This window comes from Onychostoma macrolepis, chromosome 22 (genome assembly GCF_012432095.1).
Source record: "Onychostoma macrolepis isolate SWU-2019 chromosome 22, ASM1243209v1, whole genome shotgun sequence".
Classification (NCBI taxonomy): domain Eukaryota; kingdom Metazoa; phylum Chordata; class Actinopteri; order Cypriniformes; family Cyprinidae; genus Onychostoma; species Onychostoma macrolepis.
In genome coordinates this window covers 34,012,048-34,034,164 of record NC_081176.1, presented here as the reverse complement: position 1 = coordinate 34,034,164, position 22,117 = coordinate 34,012,048, and the positions used below count along the sequence as shown (strand labels likewise).

At 36.1% G+C, this 22,117-nt stretch overlaps 3 protein-coding genes across 3 annotated transcripts; 2 read left to right on the top strand and 1 right to left on the bottom strand.

The window, feature by feature from the left end:
- The first annotated feature begins 2,523 nt into the window (after positions 1 to 2,523).
- Positions 2,524 to 6,643, top strand: LOC131530708 (phospholipid scramblase 1-like). The gene is made up of 5 exons (XM_058761137.1): positions 2,524 to 2,739; positions 5,617 to 5,778; positions 5,925 to 6,086; positions 6,219 to 6,256; positions 6,346 to 6,643. Exons 1-5 carry the CDS (start codon positions 2,524 to 2,526, stop codon positions 6,356 to 6,358), a joined length of 591 nt encoding a protein of 196 aa, XP_058617120.1. The 3' UTR covers positions 6,359 to 6,643.
- A 2,926-nt stretch (positions 6,644 to 9,569) lies between these two features.
- On the top strand, positions 9,570 to 12,987 carry rbbp9 (retinoblastoma binding protein 9). Its single transcript, XM_058760493.1, has 5 exons — positions 9,570 to 9,722; positions 10,516 to 10,558; positions 10,640 to 10,745; positions 12,594 to 12,679; positions 12,764 to 12,987. Exons 1-5 carry the CDS (start codon positions 9,627 to 9,629, stop codon positions 12,985 to 12,987), a joined length of 555 nt encoding a protein of 184 aa, XP_058616476.1. The 5' UTR covers positions 9,570 to 9,626.
- A 1,256-nt stretch (positions 12,988 to 14,243) lies between these two features.
- On the bottom strand, positions 14,244 to 21,908 carry sirt7 (sirtuin 7). Its single transcript, XM_058760492.1, has 10 exons — positions 21,753 to 21,908; positions 21,341 to 21,478; positions 20,159 to 20,263; positions 19,715 to 19,785; positions 19,523 to 19,595; positions 18,313 to 18,411; positions 17,875 to 18,111; positions 15,061 to 15,141; positions 14,845 to 14,951; positions 14,244 to 14,445 (listed from the first exon to the last, which is right to left on the bottom strand). Exons 1-10 carry the CDS (start codon positions 21,888 to 21,890, stop codon positions 14,244 to 14,246), a joined length of 1,251 nt encoding a protein of 416 aa, XP_058616475.1. The 5' UTR covers positions 21,891 to 21,908.
- Between the last annotated feature and the right edge of the window lie 209 nt (positions 21,909 to 22,117).

Below are 22,117 nucleotides of genomic sequence, written 5' to 3'. Positions count from 1 at the left end.
AAATAAAGTAACAATTGCATTTTTACATCTGTTAAAGTATCTAGTATAGCATAGTATAGTAGTCTATAGCCTCACCGAGCAATATAGTTATTATTTATGTAAATAGGCTAATTGATTGATGATTTATTTAGTAAAAATTGGCTTAACTTGCTTGTCTGGTTTGCATGTTTGCAGAGGCAGCAAATATGGCCACAAATAAAGGTGAGACAGCTCTCTGTTATACAGTAAGTTACCTCAAAGACAAACCCTGGCTTTCACATGACTGAGAGTAGGGTTGCCAACTTCAGAAAAGGAAAATAGGGGACAATCTCAGTAATGGATCAGTAAGATTTTTTTTTTTTTTTACTGGAGTCTCATATGCTCACCAAGGCTGTATTTATTTGATTACAAATGCAGAAAAAAAAAACAGTAATATTTTGAAATATTATTGCAATTTCTAATATTGGTTTCCTATTTTAATATACTTTAAAATATAATTTATTTCTGTGACGCAGTTATTTCTTTTACTTCAGTCTTCAGTGTCACTTGATCCTTCAGAAATCATTCTAATATGCTGATGTATTATCAGTGTTGAAACTAAAATAGAAATCTTTTCTAACTCTATAAGTCTTTACCATCACTTTTTATCAATTTAACACATCCTTGCTGAATAAAAGTATTCATTTCTTTAAAAAAAAAACACAGACATTTGAATAGTAAAAAAAAAAACATTTCTATTTTGAATAAACACTGTTCTTTTTAACTTTTTGTCAAAGAATCCTGAAAAAAATATCACAGGTCCCAAAAAGCATTAAGCAGCACAACGGTTTCCAACACTGATAATAAATCAGCATATTAGAGTGATTTCTGAAGGATCATGTGACACTGAAGACTGGAGTAATGATGCTGAAAATGCAGCTTTGATCACAGAAATAAATTCAATTTTAAAGTATATTAAAATAGAAAACTGTTATTTTAAATTGCAATAATATTTAACAAAATTAGAATTTTTTTCTGCAATTTTGATAAACATATGAAACTTCTTTAAAAAAACATTAAAAATCTTACTGATCCCAAATTTTTGAACAGCAGTGTGTATGTGTGTGTGTGTAAATATGAAAATGCATATTTTCCAATTAAAGAGAACTTATAAAGTTAAAATGGGCTGCTTTTGGTGCTTGCCACTTCATTGGTCAATTTGTGTTTTAAGAATGAGATCCAAGGTTAAGAATATGTATCATATGGCATATGCCTTAAATACGGGACAAACTGCGTTCCGTACAGCTTTCATGCGGTACGCTTCTGTGATGCCTTAAACACGGGACGGTTGCCAAATAACTGTGAGTGTCAATTAATGTTCTTTAAACCACAGATTACCCACTTGACCTCCAACCACAGGAAGATGAATTTCATCCCGCCCCTTCTGATAACCAGGGACCAGCCAAACCAGCCCAAGGTAAGGGAATCCAAGGAAGTTTTGATTTTTCAAAATCTGATCTGACTTTTCCAGATCCTCCAGCGTAACACATCATTTTCTTCCCTTTGCAAGGTGAAGTGTCTGTGATGCCGGTTCCTGAAAGAGGACTGGAGAACCTGACCCAGGTAGAGCTTACAGTCAGTACGCCTCTGTAGACTGTGATGGACTTTCCTTTCTTCTTTTCCCTCTGAAATATGATAGTATCTTCTCAAGACGTGGTGTTTTCTGGGCTTTGAAATGATCAAATAAATGTCCCACTTCTCGGAGGAACTGTGTACTACTTGTGAAATACTTTAGAAAACCTTTTAAAAATGAATATCATGCCATCCAAAGTCCTTAAGACGGTTTTCTACATTTATTCCCTTTTTACAACACAGATTGATCAACTTCTTGTACAGCAGAAAGTTGAGCTGGCTGAAGGTAACGCTGTGATGTTTGTTTTAGTTTCCTTTTCACTGATATTATTCGAATAGTTTGCATGTTTTTAAATTGAATGACTATTATCTCAACATAATAGAAATCAACACACAAGTTTTACACTCGCACAATGAGATTGTCAGTAAAACAAATGTACTCATAAAGTAATTGTGACCGCTATTATTTTTATGTAGGCTGGAATTATTTTTTTATCTGCCATTTACTGTTATATAATTATTTTAAAAGTTTGTAAAACCTCTGGTGCTGTTCGCTTAATGACAGTTTTTTAATTCAGTGAAATTAATGCACTATATTTTAATTCGGTAGTGTTTTTTATTTAATATTTTTGTGTTTTTAGGGAATTTTATGGTACTAAATTACATTTATAGAATAGTTATGATCCATTTATTACCTGTTAATCACTTTTTGGGCATAGACATGAAAATGAAATCACCAGCTCAAACTCTTGAAAATCTTGAATGCTTTGGAGCACAGAGTTAGGTTTGGTCACATTTTCACTTTTTCTATTTGAATCATATTGGGCAGTAACCAAGGTGGGGCTAACCGATGGGTCAAGTAATGCATTGCACAAAAAATTGACAAAAACACGGATCTTTCTTTTGTTTTTGTTGTGTCACATCATAGTTATTATGGGCTGGGAGAGCAATAATAAGTACAAAGTGAAGAACAGGACGGGGCAGCAGGTGTTCTTCGTGGCTGAGGAGAACGACTTCTGTTACAGACAGCTCTGTGGACCCCTGCGCTCATTCGTCCTCCATGTTGAGGATAACACGGGACAGGAAGTGATGACGCTCACACGTCCTTTGAGGTGTGGAAGCTGCTTTTTCCCCTGTTGCCTGCAAGAGGTAATACATATTCTGTGCCACTTTTATTCAGTTTTCAAAGCCTTGGATTTGAATCTCAGGCTTCATTGTTAAAGATATAAACTGGTTGGTGAAAGATTGTAGGTTCAAACTAGATGCACGTACCATCATCATTGTGCTGTTTCTGTGGAGAAAAGAATCCTTTTACAATCCATACGTACACTACTGTACAAAAGAGTAATTAATGGTAAGATTGATGGATCTTAAATTTGCATTAAACTCTTTAAATGATTCATTTCTTTAAGACAAATTCCAGACGTTTGAACAGTAGTGTACATTGACTTGAATATATATCTTCTATAATGAACATGTTTTTAATTTCTGAATTAAATTGTGAATTAATTACAGTGAAGAACAAAAGCCTGATTAACCGAATGAAGTTATTGAAAATAAAGCTTTATTAAATAATTTGGTATTTTTAAAAAATGGCTTCACTGATTAAGAGCATTATTGTATACATTGTCCACAAAAATAAAGTGCCACTAACATGCAGGAAAAAAAAAATACATATATATTTACATACTACATTAAATAGGAAATGAGATCATAGAGAGGACCCCTTCAGATTTTAATTTTTACAGATTTCAAATGTAAAAAAAAAAAAAAAAATTATAGGTCAAAAGTTTGGATACATTACTATTTTATATTTTTTGCAAGAAGTCACTTATGGTTATCAAGCCTGCATTTATTTGCTCAAATTTTTAATATACTTTAAAATACATTTTATGCAATTCTGATTTATTATCAATGTTGGAAACCTGTGATACTTTTTTTCAGGATTCTTTGATTAATAAAAAGTTACAAAAGCACAGCATTTATTTAAAATATAACTTTTGTAACAATATATGTTGAAAAGCTTGAGGTCAGTATTTTCTTATTTATTTTTTTAAAGAAATAAGTTTTCATTCAGCAAAGATTTGCTAAATTGATAGAAAAAGTGATAGTAAAGATCGATATTGTTAGAAAACATGAATAAATGCTGTTCTTTTTATTTTTAATTTATCAATGAATCCCAAAAAAGTATCACAGGATCCAAAAAAATAAATAATAATAATAATAATAATAATTAAATAAATAAAATAAATAAAAATAAGCAGCACAACTGTTTCCAATATTGATAATAAATCAGCATATTAGAATGAGTTCTGAAGGATCATGCACTGAAGACTGGAGAAATGATGCTGAAAATTCAGCTTTGATCACAGGAATAAATTATATTTTTAAGTATATTAAAATAGATAAACATTCTTTTAAATGATAATAATATTTCACAATATTACAGTTTTTCCCCTGTATTTTTGATCCAATAAATGCAGGCTTGATGAGCACAAGACACTTTCATAATGCTGCATAATTATCAAAAATGGTAACATAATAAAGTCCTTTCATTTCGCCAGCCTACACTTCACATAATAGGCCTGCAGGTGGCACTTGGGCTTCATTAACTATGATGGTTTCATAAATTGAATACTGATTATCATTATTGTGACTTTTGGCACTGCACGGTTTTGTGCAGTGCTTTTGTAGTCTTTTAGCATCCATTTTTTGAGGAATATCAGTCGCACGCAGCTACGCCTCAGATCGACTTTTTACAGACTTTTGAGCGATTAGTTGCCGTTTGTATACATTGTCATGTTAATTATAATTCAAATGCATTTTGTTTTATTGACTACAATATCATTGCTATTTATCTGAGAGGGGCACTTTTGAATAATTTTGAAAAAGGGCAGGGGCTTGAGCCCCCAAAATTTTATTGAATTTCATTTAAAGTTACCATCAGTGTGTTTGCTTTAGTTGGGCTCTTCACCCTTGACTTTATAATATAGATTTTTCTCTGGCTGCTGTAATTCTGTGTTTGCAAAACACGTTATTATAGCAAAGAAAACCAGGAGAACATGTGATCAGATAATACTGGCTGCTTGATGCTGACAAAAAAAATCACGCAGTGGCTTGATTCACTGATTGTTGCATTTTACATTGTTGACTCAATCCTTTGTTTCTACAGATTGTGATTTTGACCATGTGAACAATTTTATAAAGACGCTGTGCACACGAATGTTTTATTTATAGCACACATAGACATGAAGAATCGGCATATGAATCTCAACAGTGGTGACAGTGAACAAAATATTCAGATAAACAGATCTTTGATCATCACAAAACGAGCTACTAAAAAGTCACAACAAAAAATAGCAAAAATTAAAGCAAATAGTAAGAATAATAAAAAAAAAAATACTAAGACAATTCAGGTGCATAATTTATTCATGCTGCAATGCATTCTGGAAGCCATGGATGAGTTTTCATTGGTGCACCCAGAATGCACTGCAGCATGAAGCTTTTTGTTTATTGTCACCATTGTTGAGATTCATATGCTGATTCTTGATGAATGTTTGCATCTTAGTTATACAGATGTTCAAAATGTGTAGTGTGCAAAGTGTTTCTAAAATTCATCAAATTATCTGATTAAATCATTACTTTTATCAGCAATATTGAGTTAATTTTATAGAACACAGAATCAGGCTGTTACACTACAAATAAGTCAATACTAATAACCTGCCAACACCACTGGATCGTTTTTTGTTGTTGTTGTTGTGGCATTTTTCCATAACAAACATGTTTTATTAACACAGAGTTACAGCAGCCAGAGAAAAACTAATATTAGAAAGTCAATAGCCCAACTAAAGCAAACACTGATCACCTTAATGGTGACCATAAACGAAACATTCAACATCTAAACCTCCGTTCTCAATAAAAAAGCTTTTTTTAGATTTTGAGGAATTTTGCTGTGTACTATATTTCAAGAATAATTATGCTTAAAATCAAATCACTGTTTATGTGTCTTGACTGTCTTCCTCTTAGCTGGAAATCCAGTCTCCACCGGGCAGGCCGATTGGATATGTGGTCCAGAATTGGCATCCTTTCCTTCCTAAGTTTACAGTACAGAATGAGAACCGAGAAGCAGTTCTGAAGATCGTGGGGCCGTTCTGTTCATGCAGATGTTGTGCGGATGTGAACTTTGACGTATGAAACATACAAGACAGAAACATTGACGACAGTTTGATCATTTGACTTGGTCTTTAATCTCAGACATAAAAATATAAGACCACGTGATCCTTTTATAATACATACCACAAGAGATTGTTCATTATCATCTTGCGTCTAAACAGGTTTTGTCTATGGATGAATCAACAAAGGTGGGCAGAATCGCTAAACAGTGGCCAGGTCTGCTGAGAGAAGCTCTCACTGATGCAGACCACTTTGAAATCTCCTTTCCTATGGATCTGGACGTGAAGATCAAAGCTGCTCTTTTTGGAGCCTGCTTTCTCATAGTAAGCAGAAATAAGGCATTATCATACGTCAACATATTTCTGCTTAGACCAGTTTGTATCTGTCTAATCTTGCTCTATAAGCTCTGCGTGTTTCAGCACAGTGAATAATCTGATATTGTTCTTCTCTTGTAGGACTTCATGTTCTTTGAAAAAAATTTGCTGGATGTCCTGTAAGTACACTACTATTGCATATGGATATTTTAAAATGTCCACATCATAATTTGTCAACACATAGTTCTAATAATTGTCTTTCAATTAGTCTTTCAGGTTAATTTTGAACTCCTTACCCTGGATTCAACCATGGATTCAAATGTGGATTACTCCTCTAAAATATATATATATATTTTACATATTACTATTACATTATACAGTATATTCCTTCCTAATCCACCACTAGGTGACAGCAATTCCCTTTACAATAATTTTCAGACGCTCGCAGTATCAACGAAGTACCTGCTCTAAATGTTTTTCCCAAAAATGATCTACAAACTATTAAAGAGAACTGAGAATGAAACGGAAGTTGTGATAGTCCTTTTTCCCCTATGACGTGACGTATATCCGAGTGAAACGGCTATTTTAAGATGTCCTTGTTACAGGGTAATTATACATTTAAGTACTGAGTAATGTTAACTACATGTACTTACAAGGTTAGGGTTAGGATTAGGGTTTGGCTCAGGGTTACTTGCATGATTAATTGTTATTATAATAGTAAGTACATGTAACGTGTAACAAGTGGCTTCTGAAATGAGAAAAAAAAAAATCCAACCCTGATCCTGTACTCCTGTAATTATCAAGTAGCCGTGAACACCTTGATCAGCTGCTTCAGGTGTGTCATGAATCTGGCTCATGGACTTCCATCCGCTAGCCACCAGAGGTCGCCCTCCGATTACATTGACTTTCACACCACACAATCTGTTACACATCACCCTGGACTACATTTCCCATGTTCCACTGCACTGATTGCACACAGCTGTACCAATCACACGCTCACCTGAAAGCTATTACACACACCATATAACATGCACTCAGTTCCTGCTCAGATTACCGAGTATTGTTCTAGCGTTTAGCACTCTGCTAGTGTTAGCTGCTTTACTGAGCCTTTCCGTGGTTCTGTTTAGTCTCAAGTATTGTTCTGCGTTTATCTCTCACTGAGTGATAACTGCTTTACCGAGTCTAGTCTCCAGTTCTAGTTAGTCTAGTCTTTTCGTGTTGCCTTGTTTCCTGTTTCCTGCCTGTGGATCTTGGATTAACCCTTGTCTTGCCGTTCGGACTCTGTTTGTTCCTCGCCTGGACTGTTGCTCATGGTATTGGACTACCTCTCTTCTCAAGCCCTCTGGATATTGTTCGCCGATTGTAGACCCACGCTTTCCTTAGGATTTACTCTTGGTCTTGCCTGTTTTATACCTGTTTGCCACTGTTTGAACCATGCCTGTTATGACCATGTCTCTGTCTAATAAAAGCCTGCAAATGGATCCGCACGTCTCACGTCTCATTCGCCCCGTTACAAGGTGTGTTTGATTGGGGTTGGAGCTTTACTCTGCAGGACGTTGGCTTTCCAGGATCAGGGTTGGAGATCCCTGTAATATTCAATATCCCTGAAATCGAGCGTGAGAGGGAGAATGTCCACGTTCTGTATGCTGTAAAGTGAGCATTACTTCTCAAAATGTTACCATTTTAAAAGTCTTTTGGTCGTCCATGTCATTATCCCGTCATGTGTTGTGGATAAAATCAGAAATGCATTTCCATCTGAACAATATAAATAATTCCAACTGCCCCAACTACGTTTCTGCAGACGTTTGGACACTCCTGGTGATTATCACGATTTCAATTTATAATCAGCTGGGTTTTCGAAGCAGCAACTTCATTTGGATATAATTTAAACCTCATGGAGCAGCAATATTTCAGTTCTGAAATAACGTTTATTGAATCAACAGATACAGTGTAATGTGAATCATAACAAAACAGACAGGTGCAAAAATTTGGGCACCCTACTGGAATAATGACATAGTAGAGCCACCTTTTGCTGAAAAAAAAAAGAGAAAAGATACACAATTACCAAGTTAAGTCTGTCATAACTTAAATATATTGGGTTTCTTCTTCACATATATATGTGTGCATATGTGTATGCATGTATGTATATATGTATATGTATGTGTATAGTGGAAACTTAATTTCCTGTAAAGCTGCTTTGCAACGATTGTATCGTAAAAAGCGCTATACAAATAAACTTGAATTTAATTTAATTGAAAAAGATGTAGATGCTTCTTACAGCCACTGATAAGTCCTTGAATCCTGACTGCAATATTTTGGACCTGTCTTCCTTGCAAAATTTCTCCAGTTCAGTCAGGTTTGATGGCTGCCCAGCTTGGACAGGCCTCTTCAAATCAGTTCATAGATTTCTCTGTGTTTATGCTATTAAGAGTAGGGGGTCTCCTTCCTTATTTCATTCGGGAGCTACTTTTTTTAATGGAAGTGGCTGAGAGCTACCCATATTATACTATACTTAAATCTCTTAAAAAATGTATCAATCCAAACTGTTATACACAGCATTGTTAAAAAGTACTGATGCACACACTGAAACAGAGAAAGAGTTAAGACTCAGATTCTATCCGATACAGCCAAATATCGCAGAGTTATCAAGCACATTGTCTCGGTAGTTTATTTAAAATACCCGATAGTTTGCAGACAAATTATGTGTTTGATAAAAGGGAGTTATTTTGCAAAGGTATGTGTTATATGAGCATGTTTTTAAAATATTGTGTGACTCTAGATAAATCATGCCCATACCCAGCTAGATAAAAGCACTGAAGTTTTCAGTATGCAGGAACGGTGAATAAATTACTGAAAAAATTACTGAAAAATAATAATAATAATAAAATAATAATATCACGGCTATAATAACATCCTCAAAGAAAACAAAAAAGAGATTACCTTAGATAAAGTTTGATTAATATGTACGTACAGTACATGTCAAAAGTTTGGACACATTACAGTTTTTAATGTTTTTGAAAGAAGTCTCTTATGCTCATCAAGCTATACATTTATTTGATCAAAAATAAAGAAAAGTATTGTGAAATAGAAAAGTAAAAACAACCAAAAAACAACCAAACAGCATTTATTTAATATATAATAATAAAAAAGTTTCACAATATTATAGTTCTTTCTGTATTTCTGATCAAATAAATGCAGACTTGATTATCAAGCGACTTTAAAAATAGTAACATGTCCAAACTTTTGACCAGTACTAAATAAGTAAGGAAGAATATACAAATTTTAAAATGAAAATAAAAAGGTTAGGTATCATATTTGTTTCAACTGCTTTCAACGGCCTCCAAATATCTAGAACCGGCCCTGGGACCCAGTTTATGTTTCACAATTTTGAGTAAAACACGGGGCATCCCTGTCAAAAGCCAGTCCTGAAACTGGCGGACTGTCCTGTAGGCGGCGCACAGTCTTTGGTAATGTTTGAAAAACGTCCACAGGACTCGTGAGCTCATTTCCGTGCAGGGTTTATCTGAGGAGCGGAGCTTTGGGGTTGAAATGTCTCTGAGGAGAGCGGTGATTGTGCCGGGAAACGGCGCAGGGAATATTGAGCACTGCAACTGGTATGGATGGGCAAAGAAACGAATAAACGAGGTACGATTAGAGAATTAAATCATTCATTTCACTTCACTCAAACCTGTAAACACACGTGAAAAAGTAGTCTGAAAATCATTTTCTTAAAATGGAGCAGTTAAAAATTATCATTCAGAATTATAATAGCTTGTGATGTAACAGTATAGCAGATACTTTAATAAAATGCATGGAAAAATCAGTTATCACTATATATCTTCCAGTACGACGTTAAAAAAAAAAAAAATGCTTAGTTAAGCTCTGTATTTGCTTTCTGGGGGGCAATACATATAATGCAGTGCTGCACAATGATGACTGAGAGATGAACGAACAATATATAAAAGTTATTCTTACATTGCATCACTGTAAAAAGTGACAAGTTGACTTAACTTAAAAAAATGGAGGAAACCCGTTGCCTTAAAATTTTTAAGTACATTTTCATAATTTTTTTTTTTTAAAGTTAAGTGAATTGTCAAGTTCACTTAACTTTTTTTAAAAGATTCTTATTTACTTAAAAAAATGGAGGAAACCCGTTGCCTTAAAATTATTAAGTAAATAAGAATCTTTTAAAAAAAGTTAAGTGAACTTGACAATTCACTTAACTTTAAAAAAAAAAAATTATTAAAATGTACTTAAAAATTTTAAGGCAAAGGGTTTCCTCATTTTTTTTTTTTAAAGTTAAGTCAACTTGAACCAGAACCAGCAATGTTTTGCTCATGTTAGAGGCTTTATACACTTTCATATCAAATATGATAGTTTTATTGGGTTACAGTGATTGAATAATATATGATGACGTATTTTAAAATCATATTCGCAGATTCCAGATGTGTCTTGTACGCTGAAGAACATGCCGGATCCTGGTAGCACAAGTTCACATAACTATATTAAATGGGATTTGAATGATATATGTCTGGTATAATATATTCTAATTGAATTGACAGTAACTGCCAGAGAGAGCATCTGGCTGCCGTTCATGGAGAAGGAGCTGAAATGTGATGAAGAGACGGTCATCATCGGACACAGTTCAGGAGCCGCTGCAGCCATGAGGTACTGCTGAGTGATTCTGCAATGCACACTTGAGTAGGTTTGCTTTCATGCTTATTAGGCCTATAATATAAGGATTTACTTGATCCTTTTTATGAAAAAATGTATGAACTTATTTGGTTTACTAATTCTCCTGTTGATATGGGATCTAGTGAAACATTTGAATCGGGGCCGGCTCCAAGCAGAGTTTTATTTGGGGGGCCCCTCGGTGCTGCCAATATGACTGGTTATTGTCAAAGCTTTATTATTCACACACTATAAATGTAACCCATTATCAGTTTTGTTTGTTGTAGATGTGTTGCTTATCATACCATTGTCTGCCTGCGTGGCATTTTTTACCCTTCTGTGATTTTTAATTGCAACAGTTGCAACTTACAAGAGTGGTCAGGTGTTAATTTGCACTGTAACATTCAAAGTCTTAAAGTATTAAGTGGCATACTTCATGTGGTGTGCTGAAAAGTAGCTAAATAAACCAGCAGACAATGCATTTACAGGACAGAATGTTATTTTAACAACATAAATATTAATCGAAGTTGTACTTGTAATAAAAGTCATACTTTTTTATAATGAATATTAAACACAGCAGAGAGCATCTGTACATATAACACATCAACTCTTAATCTATATCTAGCTAACTGAGGCATAATGATATAGGAATATAATAGCAAAGACCCAAAATGTAGGCTAAGGTAAATAATGTTAAGCTGTTATCAGTTTATGAAACAGAAGCTTATTTTTATTACAAAAATATATACCCAGGAAAGTTATTTTTACGCAAAAGACAAAAACTTATATTATATTATAATATATTTAAGATGTATATTTGTTTTGATGTTCAAACATGAACTTCCCTAAAACAAAAAAGATACCCAAACTATGGCCGCAAGTTCTGTCGTTACCAATAGAGTTCAATGGAAATTGAAAAATAATTTCAATTTCGATGGTTTTGAGAAACGCACCCATGATTTGTGCCACAAAACCTCCATGTTGAATTTGTCCCCCCCTCCACCCCCAAAACGTGATTTTTAACCCTTTGACGTGCCACGCTAAAAAAAAAAAGATAGATGCGCTCAGTGCTTTTCATATTTCATAACTGTTCAGTGTTTTCAACCGAATAAAGTTTATTTTAGGCATTAGTTTCAGACATTTAAATACACTTCAATTAAGTAATAAAATTATATGTATAGATTATTTAATATTGCGCTTTCGTATAATTACCACGGTCCATTGACATAATACATCACGATTTAAAATAAAATAAATTTCATGTAGGCTACTCTTGGGGGCCCTAAGCAGCCGCTTAGTTCGTTTATGCATTGGGGACGGCTCTGATTTGAATGATCACAAGTGATTCTTGGGCGGGATTCGATTCTTCTCCACTTGAACGATCAATCTCTGAGCCGACACATTTTTAAAACTAAAGTATAATTATAAAGTATAATAGTGCTGTCAAACAATTAATCGCATTCAAAATAAAATTTTTGTTTACATAATATATGTGCGTGTACTGTGTATATTTATTATGTAGACTATATATATGCATGTATATATTTAAGAAAAATGTTATGTTTATATATTAAATATATTGCATTTATATGAATATGCATGTAAATATTTTCAAAATATATGTGCATTTATATAAACATAATATACACAGTATGCACACATATATTAGGTAAACAATAACTTTTATTTTGGATGCGATTAATCGTTCGACAGCACTAAGTATAATACTCACAGACACTTATTTATAGCCCCAAACAATTTAATGTGTACTAAATTGTTGGTTTTAAATGCATGTGTGATGATGAACATTTCTAAACAGTTTGTTTGCTTTTTGATGTGCTTCAGGTATGCAGAAACACGCAGAGTTTTTGCCATTATTCTGGTAGGTGCGTACACATCAGACCTGGGAGATGAGAATGAGCGTGAGAGCGGTGAGTTCGAGTAAAAATAACTCAAAACGTCAGTCGTCATCAGTGTGAGTGTGTGCTGAATGTACTTATTCTTATTTCCCTCAGGATATTTCAGCCGGCCATGGGAATGGGAGAGGATCAAAACAAACGTGAAGTACATAATTCAGTTCGGATCTACAGACGACCCCTTCCTGCCCTGGGAAGAGCAACAGGAAGTGGCTGATGGACTAAAGACAGATTTACATAAATACTCAGACCGTGGACATTTCCAGAACACAGCCTTTCCAGAGCTCATCGACGCAGTGAAAAAGCTCAAAACCAACAGCTAAATATAAAACTCACCCTTCATTCCCTGTGTATTTACAAAATACACTCGTTTTATTTCTTAGGGGCCAAATGAATCATGTGTCTTACGAGAAAAAATGGCAGTGTATTATTGTGGCATATGTTGAAACTGTTCCTTTTCATTTATTTTCAATACAAGTATAATCATGTAAATCCTCAAATACTCAAGTTTTCTTTACAGTAGTTCACAGAATGCCCATGAAAACAGAGACAAAACATGGCAATTAGTACAAAACCAATGACGTACAAGTAATGGCACTTACAGCAGTCAAACACAAACAGCATCCAAAACCAACCAAATATCAATCTCAGTTCAAGTTATTACAATTATAATAAAGTCCACACCGCGATGGTTTTGTTGCTCATATGTACAGATAAAATCCTATATTTAAACAGGGATGGTTAAAATGTAAGTTCCGGCTCTAATCAGTTATAGCACCATATTAAGGGTCAACAAAAACATTTCATTTAATTGAAATATACACATTCTATTATTTGGTTGAGGAACTGTTAATGAAATTCATTATTTTAATAGTGGACTGAAATAAAGCATTAATTTTTACTCAATCCAGTAACACTGACTCCCATGTAAACAACTATAATCTGAAGTCTAACTCGAAAGATGAAAGCAGTCATTCACTCGTCCACATGTTGTTCTAAACACACATTACCTTGAGATTTCCTCGAAACACATGCAAGACGTTTAGCAGAATGCTCACGCTGTTCTTTACAGCAGCAATTTCATTTTGTCTGTCAAAGTATTGTACTTTTATGCAACCTTTTTAGAGCTCTTTATGTCTTTATGCACTTCCATCTGTGTGGAAAACTGCATTCTGGACATTCTGCATTGTTTTAATGTTTTTTTCCACAGATTTTGGAACAACATTTGAGCGAGTAGATCACCATTTCAGATTTTAGATGAAAAAACAACAACAACAGCAGCAAAGATTTCAGCCGTTCTCATAAAACTGCTGTCATAAGAATCATATATTGCTTCTTCTATAAACCTGAGATTGGAAGTAAAGTGCACTTAGCCAAACCAAACCAACATGTAAACCGGTTTACTCTGCTACAAGTTATTTAAACGGCTATCTCTTTTCAGAAAAGTAGTTCTCTGTAACCTGTGAGGTTATAGCGTCACGTTCATCAGTAATGGCCTATCAGACACATGTGAGTGTGATGGGAAAGAACACAGTCCTAACCCAACAGAGCAGCTGTGTGGCACGTCGTGCTTCAGGAACTACACAGTCTTCTTTTTCCTGCGTGCTTTGGCGTATCCTCTTCCAAACCAGCCGCCCTGAACCGCCGTAGCTTCACCCTGAGCCTGCGCGTCTGGCGAAGCGTCCTCCAGAGCAGCAGGTGGCGCTATCTCTGTACGAGTGTGGCTCTTCTGCTCTTGTGGACTGAGTGGTTTAGCCAAGCTCAAAATGGGGTCTTGTGATCTGTTATTCATACAAATTACAGGCAATATTAATAACCGACAGCTGCTTTAGATTAAAATATATGACTTTAAACAGCAGTCAGACAAAACAAGTGTTTTAGCACTTCCTGTTCTGCTGTCCTGAAGTCAGTGGCTGTGTCAATTATTCACAATGAAGCACGGTCTCTCTTACCGTACTGCTTAGCGAATCCAGCCTTTATAATAGGAATCCATGCGGTCAGGTATTTTGTATGAGGGTAGAAGTTTACCCCACAACCATTTTGCAAACAGGCTCACATTTGTCATGCAAATTTGCTGCGTTGACCAACAGAAAGCTGCACGGTGGAAGTTTTTGCCTGCTAATGTTACAGCACCTTAGCAGTATATTACACACATGTATTCAATGTTAAGTGGGTCTTGCCTGCTGTAAACGGGAATTTCCAAACCCAGCTCCTCCATCAGAAGACCCATCACAGCATCACACTTCCCATGAATTTTCAGAGTAGCCAGGTTATCTTTCGGTGTCCACTAAAATAAGGAAAACACACCAAGCCGTTAGATCATGTAAACTGAAAGCCACATTTCATTTGATGAAATACAGAAGAATCAAGGGTGGTTTTATGAAGGGAAATATTACCTGTAGATTTACAATGTACAGCTTTGGTCTTTTGTTGGCTGGTCTGTTCATGCACCACAAGCATGAATATTTCTTCAACACCTGAGGGACAAACACACAATACACAGCTGCATTATTTAGTACTAAATGTCATTTTGACAAATATCGCAACATGTTAAACTTTTAACATTTCATATTGCTGCTGCTTACATAAAAGCTTAAATAACATACGAAAAAAAAAATACCAAGCAATGCCTCCAAACTATGTCAGGGCATTTAGCTATACAGGTGCTGGTCATATAATTAGAATATCATCAAAAAGTTGATTTCACTAATTCCATTCAAAAAGTGAAACTTGTATATTATATTCATTCATTACACACAGACTGATATATTTCAAATGTTTATTTCTTTTAATTTTGATGATTAGAGCTTACAGCTCATGAAAGTCAAAAATCAGTATCTCAAAATATTAGAATACTTACATTTGAGTTTGAATAAATGACCATCCCTACAGTATAAATTCTGGGTGTCTCTTGTTCTTTGAAACCACAATAATGGGGAAGACTGCTGACTTGGCAATGATCCAGAAGACGAACATTGACGCCCTCCACAAAGAGGGTAAGTCACAGAAGGTCATTACTGAAAGGTGTGGCTGTTTACAGAGTGCTGTATCAAAGCATATTAAATGCAAAGTTGACTGGAAGGAATAATTTGGGTAGGAAAAGGTGCACAAGCAACAGGGATGACCGCAAGCTTGAGAATACAGTCAAGCAAAGCTGATTCAAACACTTGTGAGAGCTTCACAAGGAGAGAACTGAAGCTGGAGTCAGTGCATCAAGAGTCACCACGCTCAGACGTCTTCAGGAAAAGGGCTACCAAGCCACTTCTGAACCAGAGACAACGTCAGAAGCATCTTACCTGGGCTGTGGAGAAAAAGAACTGGACTGTTGCTCAGTGGTCCAAAGTCCTCTTTTCAGATGAAAGTAAATTTTACATTTCATTTGGAAATCAAGGTCCCAGAGTCTGAAGGAAGAGTGGAGAGGCACAGAATCCATGTTGCTTGAAGTCCAGTGTGAAGTTTCCACAGTCAGTGATGATTTGGGCTGCCATGTCATCTGCTGGTGTTGGTCCACTGTGTTTTCTGAAGTCCACAGTCAACGCAGCCATCTACCAGGAAATTTTAGAGCACTTCATGCTTCCTTCTGTTGACAAGCTTTATGGAGATGCTGATTTCATTTTCCAGCAGGACTTGGCACCTGCCCACACTGCCAAAGGTACCAAAAGCTGGTTCAATGACCATAGTGTTACTGTGCTTGATTGGCCAGCAAACTCGCCTGACCTGAACCCCATAGAGAATCTCAAGAGGAAGATGAGAGACACCAGACCCAACAATGCAGATGAGCTGAAGGCCACTATCAGAGCAACCTGGGCTCTCATAACACCTGAGCAGTGCCACAGACTGATCGACTCCATGCCACGCCGCATTGCTGCAGTAATTCAGGCAAAAGGAGCCCCAACTAAGTATTGAGTGCTGTACATGCTCATACTTTTCATTTTCATACTTTTCAGTTGGCCAAGATTTCTAAAAATCCTTTCTTTGTATTGGTCTTAAGTAATATTCCAATATTTTGAGATACTGATTTTTGACTTTCATGAGCTGTAAGCTCTAATCATCAAAATTAAAAGAAATAAACATTTGAAATATATCAGTCTGTGTGTAATGAATGAATATAATATACAAGTTTCACTTTTTGAATGGAATTAGTGAAATAAATCAACTTTTTGATGATATTCTAATTATATGACCAGCACCTGTACATATCTATGCTACCAGCGGTCTAAGATTTAAGCCACGCCCCTCTGGATTACATCATTTAAAGGGACAGTTCACTCAAAATTAAAACCTTGTCATTCAAACCTGTACGACCGACTGTGGAACAATTTATTGGAACATTATATATTTTGAATGAACTTTTGAAGCACTGCTTCGTGAAGCTCTGAAACTTTTGTGAATCATTTGTTTCGAAACAGTGGTTCGGAGCACGTATCAAACTGCCAAAGTCACGTGATTTCAGTAAACAAGGCTTTGTTACGTCATAACTGTTTCGAAACGTTACATGCGAGTTCATTGAGATCGCCCCCCCAGCGCCGAACCATTGAACAAGCATCTATGATTTTACCTGATCTCGGATCAGTTTCATCAATCTATAGACGTGTGTGTAACTAAAAGGATGAGAAGCAGTTAATAGTCTCTTACTGGCCTCACTACACAAGCTTTCCGTAAAACAAACAAAACAAGCCCTGCAAATTAATAAAACCACATATTACACAGACACTTCATATTTAATGGTATTTTATTATTTTTAAGGCATATAATGTATTATACTTTCAATAAAATAAAAAAAAATTGCAATGGGTTTTTAAAAGCTGTTTTTATGCATATGAGTTTTTGCTGCATTTACGCACTTTTAACCAGCAGGTGCTTCGAAACAGTTAAACCAATTGCTTTGCAAAGCAATTGGTTTAATTGATTCGAAGCTTCAAAAAGGTTTGTTTCTCCCATCACTACTAGTATAACATGTTTTGAAGATATTTTGCCATTTAAACACTTTCACTTCCCATTGACTTCCCAGATATGGCCAAAAAATACTATGGAAGTCAACTGGAACCAAACCTATGTGCTTATCAACATTCTTCGTAATATCTTCTTTTGTGTTCAACAGAAGAAAGTCGGTCATACAGGTTTGGAACGACATGAGCGTGAGTGAATGATGACACAGTGTCCATTTTTGTGTGACCTGTCCCTTTAACCTGCTCCAGTCACATGCTCACCTTCAGGCTGGAGCCCAAGCAGAGGATGAGGTCGGCCCGCTGTGCGGCCTCGGCGGCCCCCTTCCAGTTGAGCGGCTGCTCCAGCGTGCCGCGCTCTCCGAAGTGCACTATAGTGTCTCTGAGCTCCGCTCTGCAGTGAGGACACAGGCGGCCCGTCCCGTGTCTATGCAGAGCCGTGCGCTCCGTCACGTCAAACAGCCGGATAAACTCCCGCGCCGGAGAGCAGCAATCACACACCTGTGTCACAGATTTATTTATTAAAAAATAAATGATATTATATGAACAGTTTTGAAATAATGTTTTGTTCTAAGCTCTAAAACTGGGAGTAAAAAAAACGTATTCTACATTAGATTTTGATATCTCTGTGCTATCCTTTAAGACAAGTAAATCATTTTCACTTTAAATTTATGACAAATGCTGCAAATCTCAGTCACAGACCTCAATGAACATGTTTCCGTGGAGTTCAGAGAGAGCGTGTCTGGGCAAACCACTGCGCAGGTGAAGACCATCACAGTTCTGCGAGACCACATGCTGAACCTGCAAAAGTTAAAAATATTTCTATAGCACTTTTCACAAAACACCTCGTTTCAACGCAGCTTTACAGAAAATCATAATGTTTATAATATCTTTATGCCTTATAGTTGCATTTAGCTAGACTAGGTATATTGTAGCTGGGTGATGATAATATAACTACATTTAGTTACAAATTACATTTACTTCGACACTATTTTCCTGTTTAATACTGTAAAGCTGCTTTGACACAATCTGTATTGTAAAAAGCACTATATAAATAACGGCGACTTGTATTGTGATGATAAATCAATATATGATATATCGCCCTACATGAGTATATTTTGTGTGTGCGGATACAATGCTGGGTAGATTATTTACAAATTGTAGTCTGTTACTGATAACAGATTACATGAAGAATACTAGCTAGTAACGTAACCTAGGTTATTTATTTTAGGTAATGTATTCTGACTACTTTTTCGATTACTTTTACACCCAACTTGTTTTAAACTTACCATTCATAAACAATAATAAATTTCATACTTATTTGTTTCATACATAGTGTTTTTTCAGAAGCATGGATCGTTATTTATATGATCGTTATTTAATTTATATATGATATATTTATAAGTTATTTATATGACGTTTACATGACCATTCCATATTGTAAATATAGTCAAAGATAAATGGCATGACACACAGTAGGATTTTTAAAAAGTAAACTTTAAACTTCAATGAATTATAAATAATTTACTGCCATCGTGTAAATAATATGTAATCACGTAATCCATAAAAAAAGTAACTGTAATCCGATTATGAGCATTTTAAAATGTAATATAATCAAATTACAAGTACTTAATTTTTGGAATCTAATTACGTAATCCAGATTACATGTAATCAGTTACTAGACAGATAGACACTTGAATAACTCTGCTCCCAGCTACTAGAATATGTAACGTACTGTACCTTCTGATCAAACTTCAAAAAAGAACTATATATCCATTTTACGCCGATATAACAATCAATCTATTGAGATTTGCTATACAGTACAAACAGCTCAATGTCAGTGTGCTGTATGTATTTGGGTACTCTGATCATTCCCAGAGACATTTCACATAAACCATGCGTCGTCACTCACCATCTTCACTTTGTGTAGCATCCAGATGCACATGTGCGTGAGAGTGGGCTCAGCTCGACTCAGATCTGACGCGCTGACGGATGCAAAGACAGACAGATGTTAGCATGTGGCACCAGAACACACAACAAAAACAGTAGGCAGGGCTACATCTTAAACTCTAAATCATATTCACTGTAATAGTGTATCCCTCACCTCACAGATCGGCCCTTCTGCAGCAGAGTCCACACGCCATTGGGCCCCCGATAGTCTGGGATAGAGGCGGCCTGACCAGAACACACAAACTTACTCCATTAACTCAGAGATGGACAACATATCTAATATTTACAACCATTTACAACTCAAAACTGATGACGCAGACTTTGTGACGTTGGTTCAGCTTTGCTTTTTGAACCAGAAGAACAAAATTGCTCCAAAAAAGTGAAAAAACCCCCCACTAAACCCTTAATAATAGACATAATGAGTGCTATTGTTGTTTTCACTGATGTGCAACCTGTTCATATGTGTCTCAAATAATGTGTTTTAGGTTTCACGACACTTCAATATTATTTTGTTGGCAATGCTAAAATGAGCAGAAGTCACTATTTCATTGGTTTTAATGCACTCTATCTAGCCGTTGTGTGTATGAGAAAGACGCACCGTGCTGATTCCCGCTCCGGTGTAGATGACCACATGCTTGGCCTGCTGCAGCGCCTCCGCCAGCTGCTTCACTTTAGCCCTCAGGTTCTCAGCATCATCGAACACCTGAAACCATCACAAACACATTTATATCACCAGTCGATAAGAGAAGCAGTGCATAAAGTTCATCGCATTCCTCAAACTGAAGGTGAACTGCACTGGTGGAGATTCTGACAAAGCCACAGGATTCAATCGTAAATTGCAAAAATAATACAAAGTATCATTTGTTTGAGAATTAATTGCCAGATTTATCATGAATCTCTGGATGTAGAGCGTCTGGGAATGTATTCATGCTACACCTGAATGAAGAGCAGCTCTTGTTTGTTTGTGTTTAACGCCGTTCCAGCTTCTATTTTCATGGCGAGAAATATGATGGTTGATTTTTATCATTTATTTTTGCTAACTGTATTTGGTAAAACTCTATTTGGCTTAACTCTGTTAAAAATCTCTTCAAAAAGAGTTAACTGAATAAAAAAAATAAAACCAGCACAATCTAATAAAACATGATTAATGGATAAACGGCAGAGAGAACATGTTGGGAGATCTTCCCCTAGTATTAAAAACTTGTGTGTCATCCTGGAAGAACAGCTTTTAAAGCATGTTTAGTATCTGTATCAGAGTCTCTGCAGGTTTTATGTAAATCTAAGTAAATTAGTAAAGCAAATTAAAAGCAACTGCATCTAAATGTAAATTTTTTAGGGATCACACAATAAGTTAGCAACACTTCAAAGTCGGAAAATATTAATTCATTTTCCATAAACAGATGGATTGTAACGTTCTTCGTCAGTATTTTTGACTGTCAAGATTAAGACACTTAAAAGTCTTGTTTTCTGTGGAATTCAATCAAAATGAAGATTAAAACAAGAACAAACATCCGTCAGTGGGCTCAGACAATTAAACCGCTTTAAAAGATTTTCACTCCTCACTGACAGATGTTGGTTCTTGCCGTGAACTTAATTTTGTTCATTTTTTCAGAAAACCAGACTTAAATTCTTCATTTGGCATCTCAAGTAAATGCATCTTGATTTGAGGATGCTCGGATATGTGGACTGTAAAACAAAAACACTGAGGAAGACAATCACGGTTTGCAGTGCATGCAGTAGTTAATGTGGTTTAGGGTGGTCTCTCGTGATGGATGTCCACCTCCTCCTGTTTCCTCTTGAGCAGGGATCTGCGGCTCTGCCTCCGGCTCAGCTCCTGCACCGTGTCCTGATGCTCCTGCAGCAGAGCCCGGTCCTCCTGCGTCCGCTCCGCCTCGGTCTTCTGGAGGAGCCTGGAGATCTGTGACAGAGACACACACCTCAGTGACTCCGAAGCAACACCGCCAGAGGCTTTCACAATCCTACTGTGGTTTATTCATTGTGTCGAGTAAACGTTGGAAGTGGCACAAAACCACCGGTTTTCATAGCAACGGCATTCTGGCACAAACTGTGGTTAGCATGAGCATCTATGCCGGGGTTTAACTGAAGATTAGCTCGTCTCGCCGGCTGTAACGTTACCGTTTCTGCTCATGTGAGGTTATTATAACGACGTTATGTGTTAGTCGTGTTCATACCGTCTTCACCGTCTGTCGTTGTTTCTCTCGCTGTATGATTTTCGCCTTTTCTCGCTGTTTTCTTTCTGCTCGAGCAGAGGAGCCGCTGTTTGTGTTCACGTCCATGCTGGATCTCGCGGGACAAAACGAGATTTGCATGAAACAAATGAGAAGTCTTCTTCTTCTTTCCAGTTGAACGTACCGCCACCACAAATGAGAAGTGGAGCCATCGGTCAGTTAAACAAACAAACAAATAAATATTTTATTTTATTTTCCAGCCTGACAGAGATGGTTTAGTTGAAAAGGTGACAAACGTTCACTAAAACGTTTTAAAAGCATTTTATTATTATTATACACAAATAAAGGCATCTGAGTTCAAGAGTTCA

What these genes read in the sequence shown, in the direction of transcription:
- LOC131530708 (XM_058761137.1), top strand. Translation starts at nt 2,524, where the DNA reads ATGGGCTGGGAGAGCAATAATAAGTACAAAGTGAAGAACAGGACGGGG. An exon ending in TCCCCTGTTGCCTGCAAGAG is followed by an intron (nt 2,740 to 5,616) that starts GTAATACATATT and finishes TCTTCCTCTTAG; the next exon opens with CTGGAAATCCAGTCTCCACC. An exon ending in TTGGAGCCTGCTTTCTCATA is followed by an intron (nt 6,087 to 6,218) that starts GTAAGCAGAAAT and finishes CTTCTCTTGTAG; the next exon opens with GACTTCATGTTCTTTGAAAA.
- rbbp9 (XM_058760493.1), top strand. Translation starts at nt 9,627, where the DNA reads ATGTCTCTGAGGAGAGCGGTGATTGTGCCGGGAAACGGCGCAGGGAAT. An exon ending in CAAAGAAACGAATAAACGAG is followed by an intron (nt 9,723 to 10,515) that starts GTACGATTAGAG and finishes TCATATTCGCAG; the next exon opens with ATTCCAGATGTGTCTTGTAC. An exon ending in GGAGCCGCTGCAGCCATGAG is followed by an intron (nt 10,746 to 12,593) that starts GTACTGCTGAGT and finishes GATGTGCTTCAG; the next exon opens with GTATGCAGAAACACGCAGAG.
- sirt7 (XM_058760492.1), bottom strand. Translation starts at nt 21,890, where the DNA reads ATGCAAATCTCGTTTTGTCCCGCGAGATCCAGCATGGACGTGAACACA. An exon ending in AACGACAGACGGTGAAGACG is followed by an intron (nt 21,479 to 21,752) that starts GTATGAACACGA and finishes TCTCTGTCACAG; the next exon opens with ATCTCCAGGCTCCTCCAGAA. An exon ending in ACGGAAACATGTTCATTGAG is followed by an intron (nt 18,112 to 18,312) that starts GTCTGTGACTGA and finishes TCTGTGACACAG; the next exon opens with GTGTGTGATTGCTGCTCTCC.